Genomic DNA, 23,783 nt, shown 5'->3' with positions numbered 1-23,783 from the left:
ACGACTTGCAGCTGATGTATTTGATATGCCGGAGTTCCAACATACAAGCTGTTTGAATAGTCCAAGTGAGAGTTAATCAGGGCGTGGACAACCGTCCTACGAGAGTCAAGGGGGAGATATGGAAAAATCTTTCTGATCATGTGAAGTTTGCCAAAACAGGCTGAGGTCACCTTATTAATATGGGATTTACATGAAAGGGCGTTGTCAAATTGAAAGCCCAAGTTACGAGCTGTGTGAGCGGGAACAGGGGGGGGATTAAGCTCCGCCGGCCACCAGAGCTGAGGGGGGAGGGGGGATTTCTGATTTAAAAACAAGACCTCCGTCTTATCTGTGTTGAGTTTGTCTGTTGGCTGACATCTAGAAGGAGATGTTACTGAGGCAGTGGCGAAAGTTTGCCAGGCTGCCGTCAGAGTGATCTCTGAAGGAAAACCCAAGCTGAGTGTCATCAGCGTAAGAGATCACTCTGACCCCCCAGTCTTCAGCCAACTTTGCCAGCGGTGTAAGGTAGATGTTAAAAAATACCGGGCTCAGTGCAGAGCCTTGAGGAACACCGCATCGCAGAGGCTTTGCTTCCGATATAAACGGCCGAAGGAAGACTTGTTGGGATCTACCCTCAAGGAACGACCTCACCCAGGCCAGTGGGGTACCCCCAATCCCAATATCGCGCAGGCGATCCAGTAGTATGGCATGAGACACCGTATCGAAAGCCGCGGACAGGTCGAGGAGAACTAACATAGCCTCCTCTCCCCTATCCACGCACTCTCTAATGGACTCAGACACCTCAAGGAGCGCAGTCTCTGTGCTAAAACCCGGTCTAAATCCAGACTGGGAATTATGCAGGAGATGGTTGGATTCTAGATAGTTAATTGTTCCTGAACCACTTTCTCTAAGATTTTAGCCGGCTTAGGAAGGAGAGATATGGGCCGATAATTGCTGAACAGGACTGGGTCGGCATCCGCCTTCTTAATAATAGGGATAATAGGGATCAGCATCGCCTGCTTCCAGGCAGAGGGAAAGAGCCCGGTAAGCAATGAGGTGTTCCAGATGGCGAGAAGAGGGCTTATAATGTGTGCAAGCATTAAGATTGGACTGGAAGAAAATGATAAAGTTTGAAAAAACTATATTTTATCCACGTTCTACTGTGTTTTGCAATGGTGCTTAAATAAGTCTGCTATGTACTGTGCCACACGAGTAGCTCTGGAAACACGAGTGGTCTGTAGCAATAGCTGATTTTCTACATAAAAAATAGATTTGAGAATAATGTAGGTATTATAACTAAAGATCTTATTAGTACCTTCTCTTTCATGCAGGAAGTAGACTTGTTCAATGCTCGCCTGAATATATAATGCTGTAAAAACACCACTGGTGTCCTTTGTACATAGAAAGCAATTTTTTTCGGGTTGATTGTCCTTGATTTTATTAAAACATGTTTTTGTGTTTTGTATGAAATATGGCATCTCTTTTACCAAAGGTTGTAAATAATATAATTAGCCAGACTTTAGAACAAACTTAATCCTGGTTCTATCGGTCTAAAGGGTGAATCGTTGGCATTTTGAAGATTAGTGAAGAATTTGATTTGTGAGTAATTAGGATTACAATCAACGAAAACATTCAGAGTAGCTTTAGTCGTCCTTTAAGCGGGGAGTGCTCCAAAAAAGGACCTTTTTGTTTAATTGTACTTCATTCATTGTGAAGTAGACAGTGGCCGCTCCTATCTCATCATCGCCAATGAATAGGCTAACTACCAGATAAATACAAGCCTGTGAACCCTTGATCTATTTCTGAAGTCCCCTATGATTTATTTGTGTTGCTTAAATTAAATTCAACATCAGTCTAGTCTTTTTTTTGGGCATCCTCGCCTTCTGAGCCTAGCAGTTGAAAGCACAATCACATTGCAAAAAACATCTGTACATGAAAAATCGTCCACAGTTTTAGTAATATTCTGTTTTTAAAGTATTTAAATGTATGTAATTTGACATTCTTGTTAGTATATTTGATGGTTTTTAATTGTTAAGTGATTTTGAAAGAGCGTGGATCTACCTTATGGATTATTGCTGCATTTGGTGTAATACCACAAAACAAATCATAAGTTGACAATGTAAGTTCCTTTAGTATTTCCAGTTCTGCTGAATTTCGGAATTAACTATACTTTGTAGATTAGACTGTGCTAGCTAACCTTTTTTCAGAGAAACACTGTTCATTCTATGGCTATCTTACAGTATCTTGCAACCTTTGCCTTTGTCATGCCTTGGGGTTAATTTCGCACTATATAAAACTGTGCAAAATATGATTATTAATAATAATATTTCATAAAAGCTGAATGGTTAATTTATCCGCTATTTTATCTGTATTGTCAGAAAAATATTTTTTCTTGATATTTTATCAGGATATGCTGGCATCTGGAAAGTAACCCTGGATCCTGTTGACCATGGTGGACCATATGCGTTGCTTGCAGAGCAGTTCTTCAGAGGGCTAGTCACAGGCATTGAATTACAGGATATCTACTTTGGAGATGTTTGGCTTTGTGGTGGCCAAAGTAACATGGAGATGACTGTTGCACAGGTACTTCCAATTTTATTGAAAAAAATGAAAACTTTGTGAGACCGGGGATAAAAGGGAACTCTAACCTAAAATCTCTATTAAATAATACAGTTCCGTGCTCCACAGTCCTCTTCTCTAAGGCCATTTTTAGGTCTCGCATTCACAGCGCGCATGCGCTGCAAGGCAAAAAGACCTTTTCCCGTCGCCTTGGCTTTTCAGCCAAGCATGTGCACGCGTTCCATTGCCTTCAATGGCAACATGTGCACGTCAGGAGATTCACTCACGGGAGCGCGCACCACCATCTGGCAGCAATTATCGCTCCCGCGAGTGAATCGCGCCCGCCCCCCTCCTCTCCCCCACCCCATGCGAGGCGCGCGTGTTTGTGCTTGTGCTGCTAGTTCCGGCCAACGTTACAGGTTTAGATGGTCTTTAAAATGCAGCACGTACCACAATTGTAAAAAAATATTTTACTGGACCCTTCCTACCCTGACCTTAAACTGCTACAAACAAATGTTGTCATCATTACACCTCTCCGTGACAAGAGGATAAACGTATTCAGTTCTGGGCTTTAAGCTAATTACATACAGCTCAGTGCGGCAAGGTAATCTTACTCAAAATTAAATACTATTCCAAAACGTTTCGACCCCACCCCCCCAAAAAAAATACTTGGCGATTTCATATCTTTTCCTCTAAAAAAGGTCAGAGCTGGTGTTATAATGGTAAACAGCCTCCTGGAATATTTGCATACATGCCGGATACAGGAGGGAGACCCACGATTTTAAAAACCAAAACGACTTTATTTTGGCTGTTTCCCGCAGTAAACTGCCTGTACATTAATGGAAGAAATCCATTCTCCAGATTATTTTCTTTAAATCTCTCATGTTTCTATTATAAAATGTTGGCATGTAGTATGTAATGGGGGGGGGGTATGCTTTCTCCAAATATTCTAGAGCTGGAGTTAGAATGTAATCTTAATGTACACGTTCAAGCCCATTAGGAACACATTTCTACTTACTGAGAAACGATGCGAAATGTCAGACCTTTAATATCCACAGGAAAAGTTTGTTAAGGCACGCGGCTCAGATTGGGGCCACTCTAAAACCTGGCCCATAAAAGAGTGGTATCCACCCACAGACTCTGGAAGCAGTTCACAACCACAAGATAGACACTACCATGCGCATGCGCTACTGCCATGCTGGGGGTGGGAATGGCGCAGTGTGTCCTGGGATTGTCCTAGCTGGAAGGAGGGGGAGCCTTACACTGAATGTCGCGCATGCGCGGTTTGATGTCACTTGGGGAAGTTGAATTGTGCCCTATGCCCGAACAGACCCCATCATAAGACCCACGAAACCCCACACTGAAGCAGGGAGGAGGCCTCTGCCCGAACTCCTCAAGTTTACTGGGCACAGCGTCACAAAGAGCTTTTTCTTCGGGTGGGACTAAGCGACGTGAAGGTAGGGAAATAGTTTGTAGTTGGACCTGTACGTACCCTGGAATTATCAAAGGTGTAAAGTCGGTATTACAAGGATAGGTGCAAAAACATTAATGTAAAAGACACAACAAAGGGGGTGCAGGTATAACGGATTCCGAAGTGTGGAGGTAGGAGGGGGAAGAAGACTGGATCAAAGGTTTCGGTGGCAGGTGTTGGGAGAAGGGGTTTAGAAGTGCAGCCATAGAACCGCTGGATGGAGGTGCTAAATGGTATTAGAGGGAGCCTGCTGATCAGCTTGTAAGGGGTGATCGGGGGGTGCAAGTACAAGGTGATCGCCAGGCGCGCAACGCCCATAGGGCTCAAAGGGCTTCCGCCCACCCACCCATCATGTGTGTCAGCCCGGGTGAGACACCTTCCCGGGCACTCAGACTGTTTTTGAGCTGCCGAAGGCTGGCTGGTCTGGCGTCCATCCTATTGCAGGCGCACCCCAGTACTTCACAGGTCTTCCAAAAAAGACCATTTACTTGTTTTGCTTGCGCTTCTCTCGCGCTTCTTGTTCTAAACATTCACCAGTTTTCCACCGTTGTTGGATATATTTAATTAACTAGGAATCCTTTAATACTTTTATACCAAGCTCTCACCTATCTTTTTTGATGTTTCTTACTCAAAGCGACCGTCACTCTGTTTAGCGCCTTTTTTTTTTTTTAAGTTTCCTCTGGGCGACACTTTATTTGCTCAACCACATCACCACCCACTCAAGTATACCAGTCTTTCTCTATTTCCATTCTTGCTATGGGCCAGATATTTTATTATATGTGTGCACTGCCTTACCAGTGTGCTTGAGTACTTCTGAGCACTTTCTATTAGGACTAAAAGGAGAAGTCTTTCCACACACAGCCTTTTTCCCTCCATTCGGGAAGATTATCTGGCCGGGACTGAGAAATTCTCCAGCTGAAGTCCCTTCCATGGACACACAGATGTCGCCTTTGACCCTGCCCTACAGCCAAACTCCCCAATGTCTTACTACTTTCTACCCATGCTGGGCTGTCCTGTTCATGTCCCAGGATGTGCACTTCAACAACCGAGCCTTCCTCCTCCAGGCCAAGGTAAATGCAGTTCCTCCCCTCTTTTCCTGATCAGGGATCGAATTCCTTTTTTTTTTTTTAAAAGAGAATGTCAGCCCGTTAGCACTACAGTCAGTCTCTACTGTATAGAGTTTTGTCTCCCCCACCCCATTTCAAATCTCGTCACCCCTGCCTATTTTCTACCCTGCAGAGAAACTTGACCTAGTAGATCAAGAGATCCCAGAGACTTTGCATAAATGTGTTTTTGCTCCTGCTCCTGCTCCAGCCAAGTGTGGTCTTGAAAGCTCTATTCTCCTAGTACACAAGTAGGAACAAGCATTTGCAATGCAATAGGTCTCGCACTTACGCGAGTTTGAGCTATTGACGTTGCAAATGACAATGCCTTTTATTTTTGTTTTTTGAACATAAATAAAGGCATTGTCATTTACGATGCCAATACCTTAAACTCGTTATTAAAAAGGAGGTGTAGATTACTAATAAAAAGTACTGATTTGTACTTTATCCTAGACAACAGGCTCAGGAGTTCTGATTTCTGAAATTGCTCGAGTTATGACAAGCGCATGCAGATTCCCACATCCTCAGCTCATGGGATTGGATAATTTCAAATATTCCTCACTTGAAATGTTAGAACCGGCTTATGACTGCTAGTCACTTTACAGTGCAAGCAACGTCAGTACTTTAGGTCTGCGGGAAGCCAAAGTTAGAAAATATGATAAATTAGCCACAAGGCATAAAATCCGAACCATTCCATTTACACATTTTAGCTACAGGCAGGATAAACTGAGCTAATATAGTATCTGCCTGGTACTCTGGATGGGAATAGATTATCTACCTGGATCCTTTCTGTCAAGGAAGCAAGATATTAAATATATGCATTTTTTCCCCATTCATGGTCCAAGGATTTAGATGTGCCATCATTAATGGTTAACATAGAGTTAATCTGTATTGATACAGGATGCTATTCAGGGTGTGGTGCAAGTGTTTGTTAGTGTAAGACGCCAGAACAGTGAATTGGAGCCAGTTGATTCTTATAACATTTTTTTTAAAACTTGTTTTCCTTAGGGATCAAAACAGAAACAAATTGCAGTTATAAGAAGACCGTGATGTTTTCTTTCATTATCCTAAAACATGTTGTTCTAAAGTAGCCTTAGTAGTCTTTTCCTCGTCCCAACATGTGTTGCCAACATACAGTGTTCTCAAGCTGCTCCAAGTTGGTGGTAAATTATAGGTGAAGGCGGTCCCAACTGATTACCCATGGTATCATGAGCAAATCCCACTGGTGTGCTCCCTGGAATCCCTCAGCTTCGCCATTATAGTGTTTTCAGTGTCCTTATATCTTCTGGAATTTCGAGGGTACTCCCTTCCATCATCTACCACCCTTTGGACTTCCTTACACTCATCCAGCCACATGCTGCACCACAGACGCCAGTCCATTCTTTCTGTTCGTACTCTGAAACCATACACCTCACATCTTTATTTGTTTCCTCTTGATTTACACAATAAAGGCATTTTGCTTTCTGCGTCACTTAACTGTAAGGGTTCCTACCTACAGAATGTTTGCTCTATTGGGTGTTTACTTAATCCCTAATATGAGGGTTTGCGACCCGTTGCATTCTCCTTTGAACTACTTTAGGTCAGTGCAATACATGGGGCCTGTGTGTACAGCTCTGCCAGGTACCAAGATTCTTGTGTTAGACTAACGCATTTTCGGTAATGTTCCCGCATTGGAGAAACGCTTGAGAGTATGACTCAAATAATTTAATTTGCCAGAGTTTGTGCATCTGATCAAATTAAGCTGGGCATTGGACCCTGTCCTGAAGTGACTTGCCGCAACCGATGCAAAGAACCATGCCCGGCTGTCTTTCTTTGTTTATACAGCCTGCTTTCTTTTAATTTATTTGATATTATTTTGACAAGGCAACCCGAAAACAGATTTTTTATAAATCTTTGGTCTCCCTCCTAGAATCATTCTCGAACTATGTAGCCCACATGGAACTAAGTCCATCGTACATTACGGACTTTATCGGACTGCCCCCCCCCCTTCAGCTTTGGCTTTCCATCTGGCGCAGGGACACAGCGACCCTAACCCAAAACATAATTAGAGATATTTTAAAGATGGATAACCACGGCAGGATTAGGTGGTTGAAATATATGAAACAGGAGTTAACCACCCTGGGCTTGGCGGAGCTTTTTGAAATCCCTACAACGTGCAAAAGGATGTCCAAACAGAAGTTGGCGGACACCTTTATGCGCCGGGCTAAATATGTCTGAAAGGAAAGGAATTAATGTAAGCAGGCAACCCTCATGTACCAATTAACACCATCACTGTTAGAGGGAGGATATTTTTACTTAGAAGATATTCCTTCCCATCGCCCACCACAAATCCATCCTGCTGAGGTTCCGCCTGAGCCTAGTACCTTTAATGTTAGGGTTCCCAGAGAGGACTTTTGAACACTCTGAATTGCCCCTCTGTCCTTGAGACTCAAAATCCCCCCAAAGTGACCTCCATATTTTATTTTTTTGTGGCTTTTATCAGAGGGAAAGAAATCAATTTATTGTACCCATTTTAAAACATTACCATTTTAAGCAATGTCGGGTTGCCTTATACTTTTTTAAATCCTTTAGTGTGTTTTTCATTATCGTCATTTTTATGGGCTTGTAGGAACAAAAAGAGACTTGTGCAACTGTGAAAAGGTTATGTATCGTTTTTTTCTTTTTAAATGTTTGATATGGCTCAAAACTTCATTGAAGAATGGATAGGTGTGTAAAGCTATACCCACTTGAGAGATAAATTAATTTTATTGCTTTCTTTTTCTCATTTGTGAAATGTTTATATAACTTTTTTATCTGTAACATAGTGAATACTTGCCATGTACTTTTATGATCTTAAATGCAAAGATCGAATAAGGTTTTAAAAAGAAAGAAAGGACAAGGCAACCCAAATACACATTAAAACACCCCAAAATAAAAAATGTATACATTCATGGCTTAAATGTCAATTCTTAAAAACATATTTTATCATGTCAAAAGGTTATTATTGTGCTCCACTACCAATCCCTACCCTTAAACATTAAAATACATTCCAATGTATGCGTGTATTAATATACAAATACCCACCCAAGGAAAACAGTTCACTAAAAGTGACAATACATTTTCAAATATATTTCTGAAATACAGTCAGTGCATGAAAGGATCTGATGGACACGATACAATAGGGGGAGGAGAGGGGGTAATTTCTTAATCAAATAAATAAAATTGGAGGTTCTCATTATAAAAGCATTCCAGTCAGATTATCTGGCTGTTGTGATACAATAGATACAAATTTCCCCACACCACAGCAAATTTCATGTCATTAAGGTGTAAGTTTATTTTAATAAATTCATGAATGCATTGGACCTTTAAAGCTCTAAAAAAACAGAAATATCAAGCTTTTCAAGCTTCTATTGCAAATGTTGTACCAAAAAACTATTAAATGAGGCAGTGTCAATGGGGAATGTTTGCAGAAGGGCAAAAGGGTGGATATCTATTCCATCCTGATTGCTCTTCTTCCAATAAATAAAGGCCTAACCTGACTTCAGTGTCCACCGTCTAATATTGGTGCTCTTAATATCACACAAATAGGATTGTAAATTACCTCCTTAATCTGTATCTATTAACTGTACCAGGTTATTTCTTCTGCCTGCATCTTTTATATTACTTAATCTAGATTTATCTTTAACCGCTCATTTTATTACTAGTATCTGTTGGCTCACAGATATGCACTGTGTATCAGATGATGGTAATATAGCCATATTTTCGATAATAGTGTCTATATTTATAATCTATGGTACTATTCCATTTAACTTTAAATAATCTTGGATTGACTGTCTCAGTGATCCATCTGCCGAATAAAGAAGACAAGACCAATAATTGATGATCTTTTGCTGGTATTTAAAAATGGTCTACAACCTTTACACTGCGGTCAAAACACCGCGGTGCCATTACGACGCGTCTTTTACAACGCAAGTCGTTGCCACGACTTGCGCTGGAGGGCGCTCTAGACTAAGGAATAGTAGATTTACTATTCCAACGCCTTCCCTACTGTACGTAGGCTGGAGTTGGAATAGTAAATCTTACTATTCCTAAGTCCAGCACCCTACAGCGCAAGTCGTGGTAACGACTTGCGTTGTAAAAGATGTGTTGTTATGTACCGCGATCATTTTGATCGCGTTGTAACATCGTACATCCCTTAAAAACTATATTAGTCAAGTCCAATTGAAGCCTCAATGCACTATTAACCATGCCACACATAAGGCTTAACCATCTTTTCCAAATATTAATTTCTATAATCTAGAGACGGTTAATGGTTTTCTCCAAGAGAACCTCACAGCCATATAGGAGCAACTTTACTACTTTTTGAGTTACGTATTTTTAAATACGGCTACAGATTTATGTCCCAGTTCTGAGTCCATTCTTTGTAATGCACCTGCTATGGCCTTAGCTCTTAGCTCCTTTTGATCAATGTGTCCTTTAAAATTAAGATCGTATTTAAAAAGGAGGTCCAAATACCTACATTCTTTAACCACCACTAATTGGGTACCATTTAGCCATCATTTCTGATTTATTTTATGTATAATTCTGTTGGTGAATACCATCACTTTTGTTTTGAAAGCATTTATTATCAGATCATTTAAGCTGCAGTAATCTTTTAATGTATCTAATTTCCTCTGAATTCCTTCTGGAATGAGATCTAATGAATCAGTGTAATCTGCAAAGTACAACGAGGAAAATGCTTCGGCACCCAGGTTCAGTAGAAAATAACGGACCTGGCTTAAAACTATGGGTGCATCAGCAATATAAATAGAAAGAAAATAGAGGCTAAAATACACTCTTCCTTTAGGCCGTTAGGAGTGTGTATCTTCTTAGTTAATGCTCAATTTATTCTCATTTCAACTCTTGTCCATGACCCCTCATGAAGTTGGATTATCCCTTTTAACAATAGAGACAGAATATTTCAATTAGATATTTTTCCAGAGAGAAGAGTCTGATTAATGGTACTGAATGCCATAGACTGGTTTATGTATGAAACGTAAAGAGACTGCTGTCTTTAAAAAGTATAATCCTCAGCCAAAGTTTCAGTATTAAACAGCCATCCACTGTTGAGTGTCTGCTATGGAAGCCCATTTAAAACTTCGGGAGCACTGCATCTTTTACTATCTCATCCTCCAATGATTTTAGAAGATATTTAGCTAGATTTTACTCAAAATATCTTACAAGGTCTTGCGAGACTCACTAGATCCTTTTTTGGGCAGCTGAACCATCGTTCTTCCTTTTCAGGATTCTAGTATATCTTGGCCACTTATTATAACTGAAAATGCAGGGGTCAAAATGTAGACCCACAAACTACGGTTGAGTTTTATTATATCAGCAGATAAACCACCTATTCCTTCAGCTAGTGATTTTTTTAAAAACTTTTTTATTTCCTCAATTCCTCCTAATATGGGAGTTAGGGAATTCAGCTTCACTGCCGTGTTATTGAACTTTTTTTTAAAGTTCTCTATTGCATCCTTATTACCAGCTTTTGGCTTATAAATCTCTGTTATATAATAACCCAATCTGCTTCAGCCCCTGGGTTTGTTACTGGTTTCTTCAGCAACTCCAGATTATTGCCCACAGCATACCCAAAACCCTTTGTTCTCCCTGTGCTGATAGCCATTATAACTTTCGTCCAAGCTGTTTCTTTCTCCTTCCAGATAACTTGTTGTGGGATTTCCAGGGGTTTGTCGAAAAGGTTGACAGACACAGGGGCTCGTGGTAAGGAGGCTTTTATTGTTTTACACAGTCTCCGTTTTTGTACAGGCGCTCTGTAGAAGGGGAGCGGGGTTTCCGCTTCCTCCGACGTGATGGCCCCTGCTCCGGACCGCCGTTCCCACTGCCTCCTGGGGGTTGTAGGCCGTCTCTCCGCCGTCTCGATGCCTCTTGATACCGGCAAATGAAAGGAAAACAAGTGTCAGGCAGACTGTCCTTACTCTCGGACTTGGTCCAGGGTAAAAGGGGTGAGGACTCACACGTGCACTCTAATACCCTTGTTAAGTGTTGGGGTTCAGTGAGGGGGGGTGTATTAGTGCTGAGGAGGGGGTCGTGTGAGTGCCCTCAGGACGGCTTGCTCCGTCTAGTGCCCGCCCACCCGCTGAATCTTGACCGTACCTGGTCAAGCCACACTTCGCGGGAAGTGTGGCTGGGCGATGCGTTTTCCCGTTGGCCTCCCGGCTTGATGGTGTAGCTGCCGTCTCGGTCTCCCAGCTTCTCGTGCCTCTGCGTTTCCGCCCCCGGATCCGCCGACCTCCGCTCTTCTTCCTCCGTCCTCCGATCTTCCTGCTTGAGTCCTTCCTCCGTCCTCCGCTCTTCTTGCCTGAACTCTTCCTCCGTCCTCCGCTCTACTTCCTCCGTCCTCCGATCTTCTTCCTCCGTCCTCCGATCTTCCTGCTCACTCGATATCCACTCCTCCTCGCTCTCGCTCCAATCTCGCCACCAGTCTCCTCCGCCTCCTCCTGGTGTCTCGCACACCTGTGTGGATTCAGGGACGGGTTTTACCTGTGTGTCGGGGGTGTGGCCCAGGACCGGCTCCGCCCATTTAAAGGTGCAGGGGCGCAGTGTGGTAATCCCGGGACGGCCACCGATGACGTCGGGGGTTTTCCATGCCCCCGAATGCTGCAGAAAGAGAGGAGACACATTAATAGGCAGGCCAGGGGGCCCCGCATCCGGGTCCCCGCCGTCACACTTGTATTATTTCTTTTCTAAACTCCATCCTATACTTTCTAATTAGAACCTCCTTATTAGCACCACCGACTTTATAGGCTTTCCTTACTTTATTGTTGAGCTCAATCTTTGCCCATGCCTGGGGAGATCTTTGTTTACCCTTACACACCCTTCCATATTTTAGAGACATAGATGTGTCCTCTCTTAAAAAAGTATCAAATTATCATATTCTTTCTCAATAGCTTGAGACATTTGATTATGATGGTCTCTCGCATGTTTGCTGATCTTATTAACAGTTTGACAGTTCAGTTTATCAGTCCAATGCTATCCTGCGCTTATTCTTACATCGCATTAGAGAGCTATTCTGCCAACGATCCTTTAAATATACCAATCTGTGTAGTGTGATTAGAAGAGGCTTATGATCACTACCTATTAACATCACAATTTCAGAATCTTTTACCAAACTGAACTCTTCGGAGGAAACTATAACATAATCAATAAGTGTGGCCAAATTCCCATTATTGAAGGGTTTTATCCCTAATTGATCTCCTTTGCACCTTCCATTTATTATAGTCTTGTTCAGGTAATCCAGTATGGTAACCAGTTTTCCTGCTTTTCATGTCCCCAAGGTTTTCAACAAGAACCTGACCTGGAGTTCCCTAAGCATTATCCTTTTCCACCTGCAAATCATCCCGAGTGGCTTTGGTGGAGATCTTTGATCTTTTAATTATCCTGTCATTAAAATTGGGATTTGGGGGAATTTCAAGTAATTTTTTCAATTAACTCTACCAAGTTTTTTAACTACTTGTCCTTACTTCTTTTAGGAGGGAAATATGTATTTATTATATTAAAAAATGTCTTTTTACCCATGGTTCTTTAATTATCTTTAAACCTGGTATTGAGATGGCTAGAAAATTAGGCAATTTACTGAAAATACTTTGCCTCTTTACATAATGTTTTATATAGATCAAAAATTATAACCCCCTTTATTTTCTAGAATAGACAATAAAGGTTTAAACTAGCTTTTCATGCCAGCTATGTTTCATGACAGGAAGTACATTCCATCATCATCAGGACCTCTAAAATGGTGGTCTTATGGCCCAATTTTCTGGTTTGATTGATCCTGAAACCCAGTTCTAAACGTAACCACATTTTGCAGGGATTTCAACGTATTTTGTATAGATTTATCTTCCCTTCTCTAATTGGTGATTAAAATCACGCTCAGACCCCAAACCTGCATGACTACCACTCGCCATGTGCCTTAGTGTATGGTTTAGTTGGATGCCACTCTATTTGTCTTAGGGACTTAGACGGCCGATTTCAACCTTTCACTGGCTAGCATATAAATTAGATGACAAGGAGAATATCTTGTGGACATCTTAGCGACGCACATCTGTTATGTTAAGAACTTCCTCCACAACAATCCTAGAATAAAAATAAACCATTGAATATGGCCAAGATGATGCAACATCAATTGCCTTGGAAAGGGAAACCAAGGCAATGTCCTTGAAGACTATTTGGAACAACTTCGGTAGTATATTAAAAAATGATAATTTTCTAGATCTATTTAGTAAACATTCTGAATCATGATCTGCAAAAATATCTAGCTGCTGAAGAATCCATTCAGCGGTATTGTCTACCGGCATTCTCCTACTGCTCAGGTGACACTTAACTTGCAGAGGAACCATTCTCTCCCCCGCACACCCCAAACTTTTAATCCTATGTTACAGTGGTTATCAATTGCCTTATCAGGGTCACTATTCAAATGGCTTTGAGCTTCTTAACTGTAAGCCATTTTGGCCTGTGGCACCTATGCTATCTTTGTCTGCTCTCGAGCCTACTGTCAACATGGAATCACAATCAAAGAGGTCCCTGTTCTCACTAGCTGCTCTACAACCGCCTGCTCCTCCAATTCATTTACTGAAGCCATCTCAAGCCGCAGCCTCTTTTTACTTTTTTCTGTAACTCTGTGTTTCTGCATTCTTTTGGTTTTTGTTATTTGCAGAAGGCTTTACTGTTTTAATTTTTTTCTAAAATAATGGGAACACTTAGGGGCCCATAAGGATGGCGGGCGGATTGCCCCCGCCAGGCTGGCGGTAGCCACCGCCAGCCTGGCGGGGGCAATCCGCACGCCATCCGCACCTAAATTCAACCCACCGCCATATTAGGATGGCGGGGGGACCGCAGCGGACGGAAAGACCGTCCGCCGCTTTTCCGCCCTGGTCGCCTTGCAGCCGGGACAGAAAAGGTTTAATATGGTGGCGGTGTCTATTAGACACCGCCAGCCATATTAGCATTGCCCAAAACAGAAGCCTTTCCGTGGCGGGCCGTCTTCACTTCGGGGGGCCCCCTGCAGGCCCCCGGAATGAAGGACAGGTGGGGGGTGTACACGGGGGGTACCTGTGGTACCCCCAACATTTTCATTAACAAAGCGGCAGGCACCGCGCAGTGCCTGCCGCTTTGTTAATGCAAATGCATATGTGCAATTTTAGCATTGTGGCGGGCGGTGCTGAGAGCACCGCCCGCCACAATGCTAAACATGCAGGATGCACCCGCCACAGTGGCGGGCACATCCTAATCCCCCCCACGGCACCCCCGCCGTCCCAAACACCGATAGGATGGTGGGCGGACTAAGTCCGCCCGCCATCCTAATGACCCCCTTAGTCTATCTTTTCTGACTCTTTCACACACTGCCCCGGCCCCTTTATCCACCAGAGATTTAGCTGGGCTGCTGGACTTTTTATCAGAAGAATCAGTTTGTGAACCAATTTTAAAAAACACATTTACGGGCTGCCCTCCTCTTAAAGTCACACTAGGATGTATAACGTCCACGGGTCCATCTAAGTGATCTTATGGTTGGCATTTTGAACCACCGCCCTCACACCAGACACAGGACCCCATGGTGCTTCATTTATATTTATTGGAAAGACCAAGTTTTCCTTATACTTATGGCCCTTCATCCTTAATTCCAATAAAGATCGCTAAATCGATATATTTGTGTCCACATCATGCTCTGTGTCCTGTACCAATTTAGGCAATAAACAGACAATAAACTCCAGGGTTTTATTAATTAATGCCATCCAACTTCAATTATTTGTGACATGCTCCATCGGGAACTGACTCTTTTGGACTGGTGGGGCACTATATGACCATGGTTCAGGGTTCAATAAATGTGTTTTATTTAATAACAGGTCACTGACTTCATTCATGGGTGACAAGTCAATTTGATATGGGGGATACAATCTCCTTACTTTATTTAGCTCCTGGTTCACTTATTGTGACTTTTCTTTAAATGCAACACAGGGGCTTGAAGACCAATGTATGTCCCATAGCCTCACCCTACCTGAAAGCATGGAGCATAAAGGCATGCCAGTCCTCAACTCCCCCCCCCCCTTTCTGTATTGTCCAAAAGTGACATATTACTTATTTGATTCCACTCAACATCCAAATTCTCTACTACTCTCAAGTCTGCAGTTGCTTGTTTCCCTTCAGGGTCATTTTCATGACGAACAGGATTCTGATGTTTATTACCCATAAGTATGGGGCTTTTAATATGACTGGGACTGATTGGAAATAAAGCCACAAAATACTTCTTGTGCAGATCCCAGCAGCAAAGACATACATTGGTTACCTGCAACCAGACATAGTGTAATAACCGCATCACTGTGCACTAGGGTTTCACACTTTTATTGGCAACTAATTGTGAGGTTCCAGTCTTCTCCCCAATGTTACTGGTCCAAGCATGCAATCTCAATGGATCTGGAGGTTGGAAATCCTTAATTGTACTGGGATCCCCGTCTAATAACCTCCTCCAGGCTTTTAACCACAGTTGATGTCCACTCTTTCATGTAGATCTTTTATCAAATCATTAGATTAATTTATTGCACGTAGTCTTTTATAAATTCACTTCTTCTCACCTCTCGTGATCTCAAAACACGCAATGGACTCAAGGGTCAAGTGAACGCTAGAGAAAATAGTGAGCGGACCATTTGTGCTCTTGGAAACATTGTCCAGTGGTTGCTTCACAACTGACAGATTATCAACTTCAGCAGGCTTCTGTCTGACTTAATATGTTCTACCATCATGCCCCCCTGAAAATACCACTTTCAGATAAAGATTTTTTAATTTATATAGGAAGATTAACCACATTGCACCAAAGAGCAAAAATAAGGAGTGCTAAACGAAAAAATAGAAATGAAAATATAGCAAAATACGTACTCAAAGTAGGTCACTGAGATCACAATACAAATTTGCACCGTTAAAACAAGACCCTAGTTCGAATACTAATTCTAGTGGCACTTCAAATGCACTATATGACAATACCACAAGAAGAACACAGAGACGCAATGGCTCAATAATGAAATCACGGTCTTTTAAGTAGGCCCTGAATAGCTTGTACTAAGATTTTACTCTCCAAAGCGAGTTGAAAATACTAAAATCCAAGATCCTCCGAATGGGCGAGAATGTTCAAAAATATACCCTCCCACTTTACTTCACCTCGCCCTTCTCCTTTTAGCAGTGGAATGTATTGCCTTCTTCCAAAGGTGTGGATGCCCAGCCACCAGACTCCTAGGTTCTGGACCATTCATTCCTTTTGGAGACAAGTGTGAACAGCTGAGCTGCCGCTTGCCAGGCCTAGTGCCAGCCAGCACAAACCCTGTGCCCGCACTTTCACACTAAAGTAAATGTGAACTGGTTCCCGCTCGGATCTAGTATGTTTTGTATCTCTACCAGCTGTGCTCAATGTAAAGTTTTCATGGCCCATGGTTTGCAGGAAGAAGTCATGATCTTCCTTAACCTCATGCTCAGAGCTGTACAGAATCATCTGGTGCTTGGCATGAATTTCTGCGTAGAACTAAGCAATGAAACCGAGGTTGCTTTACTCTAACAATAAACAGGTAAAATCAATACTCATACAAAGTAGATATATGAGAATCCTTTTTGCCCACCCGCAAACAGTGGTGTCGCTATAAGTGAATTTTATGGAGGCTAGCAAGGGGCCATAGTTAAAACTGATGGGGCCACTTATTACATGGAATCATGAATGTTGTGTGCATTTGTGATATGTGTGATATATCGTACTGGCCGTCGCCAGTAGGTAGTTATAGTTAGTTCCTAGTTTTCATAGAAAGAGTGTTTTTTCATTTGCCAATAACGTTGGCCCTGTTTGACAAACTGTAACAACATTTTCAAAACGAATAAGACGCTCACTTCAGCTGCCGTCTTGAATGTTTTGGGGTGATCTGTCAAGCAAGGGCTGAGAAAAAGGGGGGGTCCCAAACGCGTTTTTCCATGCTAATTCCCGTTCAACCTTTAGACACGTCTACAGCCTGAACTGCTGAACAGAATTACACCACATTTGGCAGGTAGGTAGATGTTGGTCCAGGGAAGTGCCTTTTTGTTATTTGGTGTAAATCCATCCAGTAGTTTTAGAGCTATTAACCGAATCCAAATATCTAGGAATGCGGTGGAACTGCGACCCATCCCGATCTCGTGCTGAGATCTGATTGGCTGCCAACACTTCAAACCAGGAAGTGTTTGCAGCCATCTCGTAACCAGCATCACAGAAAAAAAAAAGAAAAAAAAGAAAAGGCAGCAGGGTAGAAACACCCTGGCACCCTAGGCCTCTTGGGGGGATGAGGGGGGGGGGGGACGGGTCCATCAGGGACCCTTCAGGGCCAAAAAAGCATTTTGGTTTTACATTTTTGCCATGAGTCGTGCTGGATCTGCAGATCCCGCTGAAAATGGGAGAGAAAAAAAATTACGTGCGGACTCCTGCGCTTCTTTATTAATCACCCACCCCCCAGGTGGCCCAGGTCCTGGGGGCATTTGCTTATTATAGGAGGGGTGCACACAGCCCCCCACCTACTGAGCACACTAATGGCCCAGGGAACACCACCTCCCTGGGGTTTCTTTTTTAAATGAATGCGGGGGCCTATTCGGCATCCCTCGCTGCCCCGGGGACTACCACCTCCCTGGGGCTTATTTACTTATAAATGGGGGGGTGGCCTCTTGGACCCGCCCCCCCAACCCCTGGTAATGACTACTCCCCTGGGCGTTATTGTAAAACAATACAGGGGGTCACGCGGACCCCCTCCCCCGCAGGCAATGGGGGGGTGGCCTCTTGGACCCCCCCCAACCCCTGGTAATGACTACTCCCCTGGGCGTTATTGTAAAACAATACAGGGGGTCACGCGGACCCCCTCCCCCGCAGCCCTGGGGACCACCACCTCTCTCCAGGGCAAAATTCAAGCAAGAAAGGGGACCGCCACCCCCCAGTACTGGCTCCTGCTACGTCATTTGAGATGTCATCAGGGATGTCACTGACCATGTCCTGAGTGATGTAATATGTGAGGTAGCCATCTAAATGGCTCCTTATTTTCTGCCAGCAATGCATCTGGGCCCATTGATAATGTTCCAACTGTTTAATTATTTTGAGATCTTACCCTGAAATTCCAACACTTGCAAGATTAGCCCTTTCTGCGCCCCCCAGCACCAGCGGCTAAAAGAAAAAAGTGAATTACATGCATTACATAGGTTTATGGATAAAAGTGTAAATACAAATGGTGAATCAACTTTAACAGAACCACAATTCTTTGGTGTATCTGATTTTGTATGCACTAAACTTGGTTCTATTTTTAAAGAACTACTGCAGTCACTCATGAAACAGGTTGAGCGTCTGGAGCAACGTCTTGATAAGGCCTGAACTAGTTACTCCTCTAAAGAATCTTCGAGAGGGATATCACCTCTTCCTCCTCCTGCTTCCACCCAGGATTTACTGCACAAAACTCCCATAGCTGTCTTTGGTCACACCCAGTAGTAGTGGTACACTCTTAGAGAATGCAGCCTCCTTCCATGCACTACATCATATATTAGCCTGATAGCCCCTCAAAGAATACTACCTCTTAGCACAAACTATAGGCAAAACTCAAAGTTGGATGGTTTAGATTGTCAACACTATTGTTATACTTTACAACCTCTGAGCTTGCCATCAGAGGCCTGTCTGTATGCCTTGGTTTTAGCCAGCAGACCTTCTTTACGTCCAGATTCCAGTGAGGGTCTATTACAGCTTAAAATAAGGTAGTACATTGGCTGACTAATAACTTGGACTTTAATGTAAAGTCCAGGTACTATAGGGTAGAAGGGTTGCCTGGATTGCCTGGTCAATAAAAACATTAAAGGGTGATTTTATAGCAGTTAATTTTAAGGAGCCTTTATAAATTAGAAATCTGCTGTTTTTACGTTCAGAATCCGCCACATAAACATAGTAGTATTGAAGCTCTGCCATTGGCGTTCTTTAACCGACCTGGTTCACAGCTACTTTTCATCGTTAGCCATAAAGCCGCAACCATGCCTGAGTTTGGGTTACTTACTACAGAAGCGCTGCTGGTTTAGTGGATTTTCCAAAGGTGATTAGCCGGAACATTGCAGGGATTAAGAGTAAGGTGATAGAGCAGAGTATATTAACTGCAATATTATTTTGCCCCAGGAAATCTGGGCCACTGCATATTTGTTTTTGATTGGTTTTCATATTATTCGAATCACCTCTCTCCTAAGGTTTTGGCCGAGCTAATTGGGGCAACCTTCACAGTTTAGGTTGTCGCTTTCTTTTGATAATACTCGGATCAATGTTAATCACGGGGTAATTCAAGTGTTTCCTGTAAAACTGAATAATTGTACCTTTTACTTAAGTTTTAAAGTGAACTGGGCTCTCTCACAAAGAGTTTAGGTTAATTCTATATGGCAGTTTTAATGTCAAATTGGCTAATACTATTACCCTAGATCAGTGTTTCCTAAACTGTGGTCCGCGGACCCCCAGGGGTCCGTGACACATTCCCAGGGGGTCCGTAGGCAACAGTTTTAAAAGCACAAAAACATTTCTTGTATAATTAGCAGCTTTCGAGCAACAATAAAAGTGTCAAGAGAATGCCAGTGATTAATGTACCTGCTGGAGGATGAGAGTTTTGTTCAGTGGCAGCTTTGATTTAACTAATGTAGCACAGAGGGTTAATGTGCCTACTGCAAAGAACGTGTAACATGCATCTTAAAAAGCAGCATTTTATGTGCCTAGGTTCGTGGTTACTGCTTTTGTCACAGGGATTCCTTTATTACTGTGCACTTCATAAGTGACAATCGTAATCTAGCAGAGGGACCTATAAACTGTCATCAAAGAGCTGCTTGCAAACTGCATGGTACCAGTTAGTAACTTATATTTTGTCCCAGTTATTCATTATCCTGATGCTGCTAAAAAGATATATTTGGGTGGAAATACATTTTGTAATGTTAAAGTCAATGCTAGCCACTGTGTTATGCTCTGAATCCTGAGTTTGTGCTTTTCCAGACCAAGCACTCTTTAAACATTTTATATAGACACTGATTTACATGTATGATTCAATTTCTCTATATGTGTGTGATGTAAAGTGCTCTGACATCCTACAATGGTATGAGAGATGCTACAAAACAAATGAAATACATGTGACAGAGGGGCTATTACTTCAATATAAAATACTAAGGCCAGATGTACGATCTGTTTTTATATGCGCGAACGGGTTAGCGAACACGTTTGCGCATGCAAAAACATATTGGGCCATGTACATAGCCTATTTCGCGAGTCGCAATTTGTTTGCGACTCTCTAAATGGTTTTGCAACTTCCCTTCCAAATAGCGAGTCTCACAACCATGTACAAATGTTTTGCGGTCGCAAAACAGTCACAATTACCACCTACTTCAAGTAGATGGTAATGCATTCACAAATGGGAAGGGGACCCCTTCCCCTTTGCAAATGCATGCAAAATTATTTTTTAAGGTCAGGCAGTGGTTCCAGGGACCTCTGCCTGCCCTTAGAAAATGAAACGGAAACGTTTCATTTTCTTTTTTTTTTTAAATGCATGGTAAACAGGCTGCATTTTTTTTTTTAACTGCTTTATTTAAAAGCAGTCCGAGACATGGTGGCCTGCAGAGCCCAGCAGGCCACCATCGCTGGGTGGGCTGGCATTCCCAATGGGCTCGCAAATTGCGAGAGGCTCATTAATATTAATGAACCTCGCAATTTGCGACCCCACTGGGAATCCCAAACAGTGTTAAACACACTGTTGTACATTTCATTTAGCGACTCGTAATTTTCCACTCGCAATGTGTCGCCAATTGCGAGGCACTAAATGAAATGGTCGTACATCTGGCCCCAAAATCCTTAGTACTTTGAGTATTTGTTTTGTGTGCACACGTGTGTATTTTTTTCGAATTACTTTTTTAATGTTTGAAATTTAAAGCATACAAATTGCTTTGGGGTCCCCGGCTTCCAGTGGTGACTCAATGGGGGTCCTCAGGAGTCAAAAGTTTGGGAACCACTGCCCTAGATAATTATACTTTTTGCAGGGATAAATACATATTGTCAATTTGATGCCAGGGGAGCACAGCAGAGTAATTATATCTTGGAACTGGATCTTGTTATGCTCTGGAAACTGATGTTCTTTGGTCGTGGCTGTAGGTCTGTAATTGATTATATATTGGTATACAGACGTCTGGTTGAGCATTGACCATCTCAATGCTGGAGAGGTAGTAGGGAAATGTTTGGGAGACCTCAATTCCTTCGCTATTACTTTACTTAGGGAAGCCAACCCCAACTAGCACTCTAAAACCAATGAAATGTATGTGAGAGCGGGCAATGGAGAGATGAGGGGCACTGGTGGAGGATGGTAGTGAGGGAGCAGTGGAGAATTAGGTCATCGGGGTGGGAGCACCAAAGAAAATCATGGCACTGGGCGTGACCAGCACTAAAGCCAGCCCCAGTTTGCTTCGAATGGTTTCACTCTTTGCTTTTGGCCAATTATGTGTCCGGGGGCATAGCTATCATTGGTGCATCAGGCGCAGTGGCATCGTGGCCCAGAGCCCTGGGGCCATTTAAGCCCTGACAATTGCTGTATTTTGCAACCTCAATAGTATTCTAATGGGGCTCTTTCCTCGTTTGCATCAGGGCCCGTGGCATACGTGCTACCCTACGTTATGAGGGGACGGCTTGAAAGCGGTATGACCGGTGAAGCTGCACCTGATGCTGAGCTCACGGTGGCAGGACAGGCTGTGTTTAGAAATAATAATTTATGGGTTTAAATGCACCTGTTGCTGTTCATTTTGTGTCCAGCACTTTTCAGACAATAATAAAAATGTCAAGATAACTCTGGTGATTGATGGTTCTGCTGGACAGAGATAGGAGTTCTGTCTAGTGGCAGTTGTGACTCATCATAAGGTAGGGAGAGGTTTGATACGCCTGCTGCGAAATCTGTGTACCATGCAGATCCCAGAACTGTATTTTATGTGACTAGCTCAATTGGGTTACTGCTTTTGTCATAGACACCCTCCTATCACTTGCAGTTCATAAGTTACAATCCTAATATAGCACAGTGACCTATGAATTGTCTTCAAAGATCTATAGAGCATGTGATTCCCAACTTGTAATCCTCATTGTTTTATGTGACATTTCCCATCGAGAGGTTTACACATGTATGATTCATTTTTTCTGTGTGTGTTTGTGTGATGTAAAGTGCTTGGACACCCTGAATAGTATGAGTAGTACTATAAAGCAAATAAAATGCATTTGAGGGAGGAGCTATGTCGAGATGAAGAGCACTGTTGGAGGATGGTAGTGAGGAAATCCGTGGAGGAGGAGTTCATTGAAAGGGGCACCAACAAAGATTGTTACAGCGGGAGCCACCAGCGCTACAGCCGGCTCTGCTGTTACGGATATCATTGTATTTAATCAGAAAGCTACATGAAAAGGTCCAAAAAAAAGAATCGATAGACTTTTGAAAAAGAAATAAGCTTTATATAGCTCAGATTGGACCCGAATGTATTGGATCACTTTACTTGAGCATCTGTTATATTACACAAGGACACATAGACTTCGTAGTTGTAAAAAAAAAAATGTAGGCACGGGGAGAGTAAGTAATTTGCTCAGAATCTCTGGATGCTGGGGGGAGGCCAAGGCTTCAAACTGGTTCCCCAGTTCATTTCAATAAACTTTATTCGGTTTACATGCTAGAAAACCATAAAAAGTTACAATTCATCTATAAAAATGTACAAAGCACATAATACATAACTGGACGTACAATACAAATATTCCAATTTATATACAAAGATTATTGGAGTAAAAAGGACATCACATTGTTTCAATTTAAAAATTAATTCATAAAATGCAGCAGCCAAGTCTTTTAGGGTTCCAGACATTTTCTGTACCTTAGGGAACATTTTAGAAAACCAACCACAAACGGAATACATTCTGGCTTTAATAATTGCAAAAAATAGATGGCGGGGCGAAACTGTAAGAAATTTAACTTTTTAAAAATATATTTTAAAAAGAGCCCCCGAGGGGCTTCATAAAAATTACAGTTACAAAGTCGGCAGCTCTGGCCTTTAGGCCACTTCTTGTGATCTATTCCCTGTATGTCTGAAAAACAAGCCTATTTGGTTCACGCATTTTCTTAGTTTAGTTTAGTTTAAAGGAGTTTGTAGAGCGCTTGGTAACACCTCTCGGCGTGTCCCCGCGCTATGGAGAGAGAGTGCAGCAACAGAGAAAAGAGACCAATCACACAGCAAAGAGGCAGGTTTTCAACTTCTTCCTGAACATAATTTCATTGCTCTCCAACCTGGTGTCTAGAGGCAGGCGGTTCCATTGCTTGGCAGCTAAGGTGCGGAATGATCTGCCTCCCATTTTAGCTTTTTTGAGGCAGGTAGTTTTGAGCAGACCCATTCCTTTGGATCTAAGAGATCTGTTAGGTTCATATACAGACGCCAAATCAGACATATATGCCGGTGCTCTGTGATGAATTATTTTATAGCACCACAGCATAGCTTTAAAGACAATCCTCTTACTGATCGGTAGCCAGTGGAGGGCTGCTAGAGAGGGGCGAGAAGGAGCTCGGCGGGGAAGCCTTAGCACCAGGCGAGCTGCCGAGTTTTGTAAAACCTGTAGCTTTTTTATGTTTTTCACTGAT

At 42.6% G+C, this 23,783-nt stretch overlaps 1 protein-coding gene across 1 annotated transcript in view; it reads left to right on the top strand.

Moving 5' to 3' along the window:
* Positions 1 to 23,783, top strand: part of SIAE (sialic acid acetylesterase) — a 423,980-nt gene that overhangs the window by 179,861 nt on the left and 220,336 nt on the right. The window contains exon 4 of the mRNA XM_078681912.1: positions 2,387 to 2,562. Within this exon, the coding sequence (XP_078538038.1) occupies positions 2,387 to 2,562 (176 nt within the window). The remainder of the gene's footprint in view (positions 1 to 2,386; positions 2,563 to 23,783) is intronic.

The sequence above is a fragment of the Lissotriton helveticus genome, chromosome 3_1 (assembly GCF_964261635.1).
Source record: "Lissotriton helveticus chromosome 3_1, aLisHel1.1, whole genome shotgun sequence".
Taxonomy (NCBI): domain Eukaryota; kingdom Metazoa; phylum Chordata; class Amphibia; order Caudata; family Salamandridae; genus Lissotriton; species Lissotriton helveticus.
This window is presented reverse-complemented; position numbering and strand designations above follow the sequence as displayed.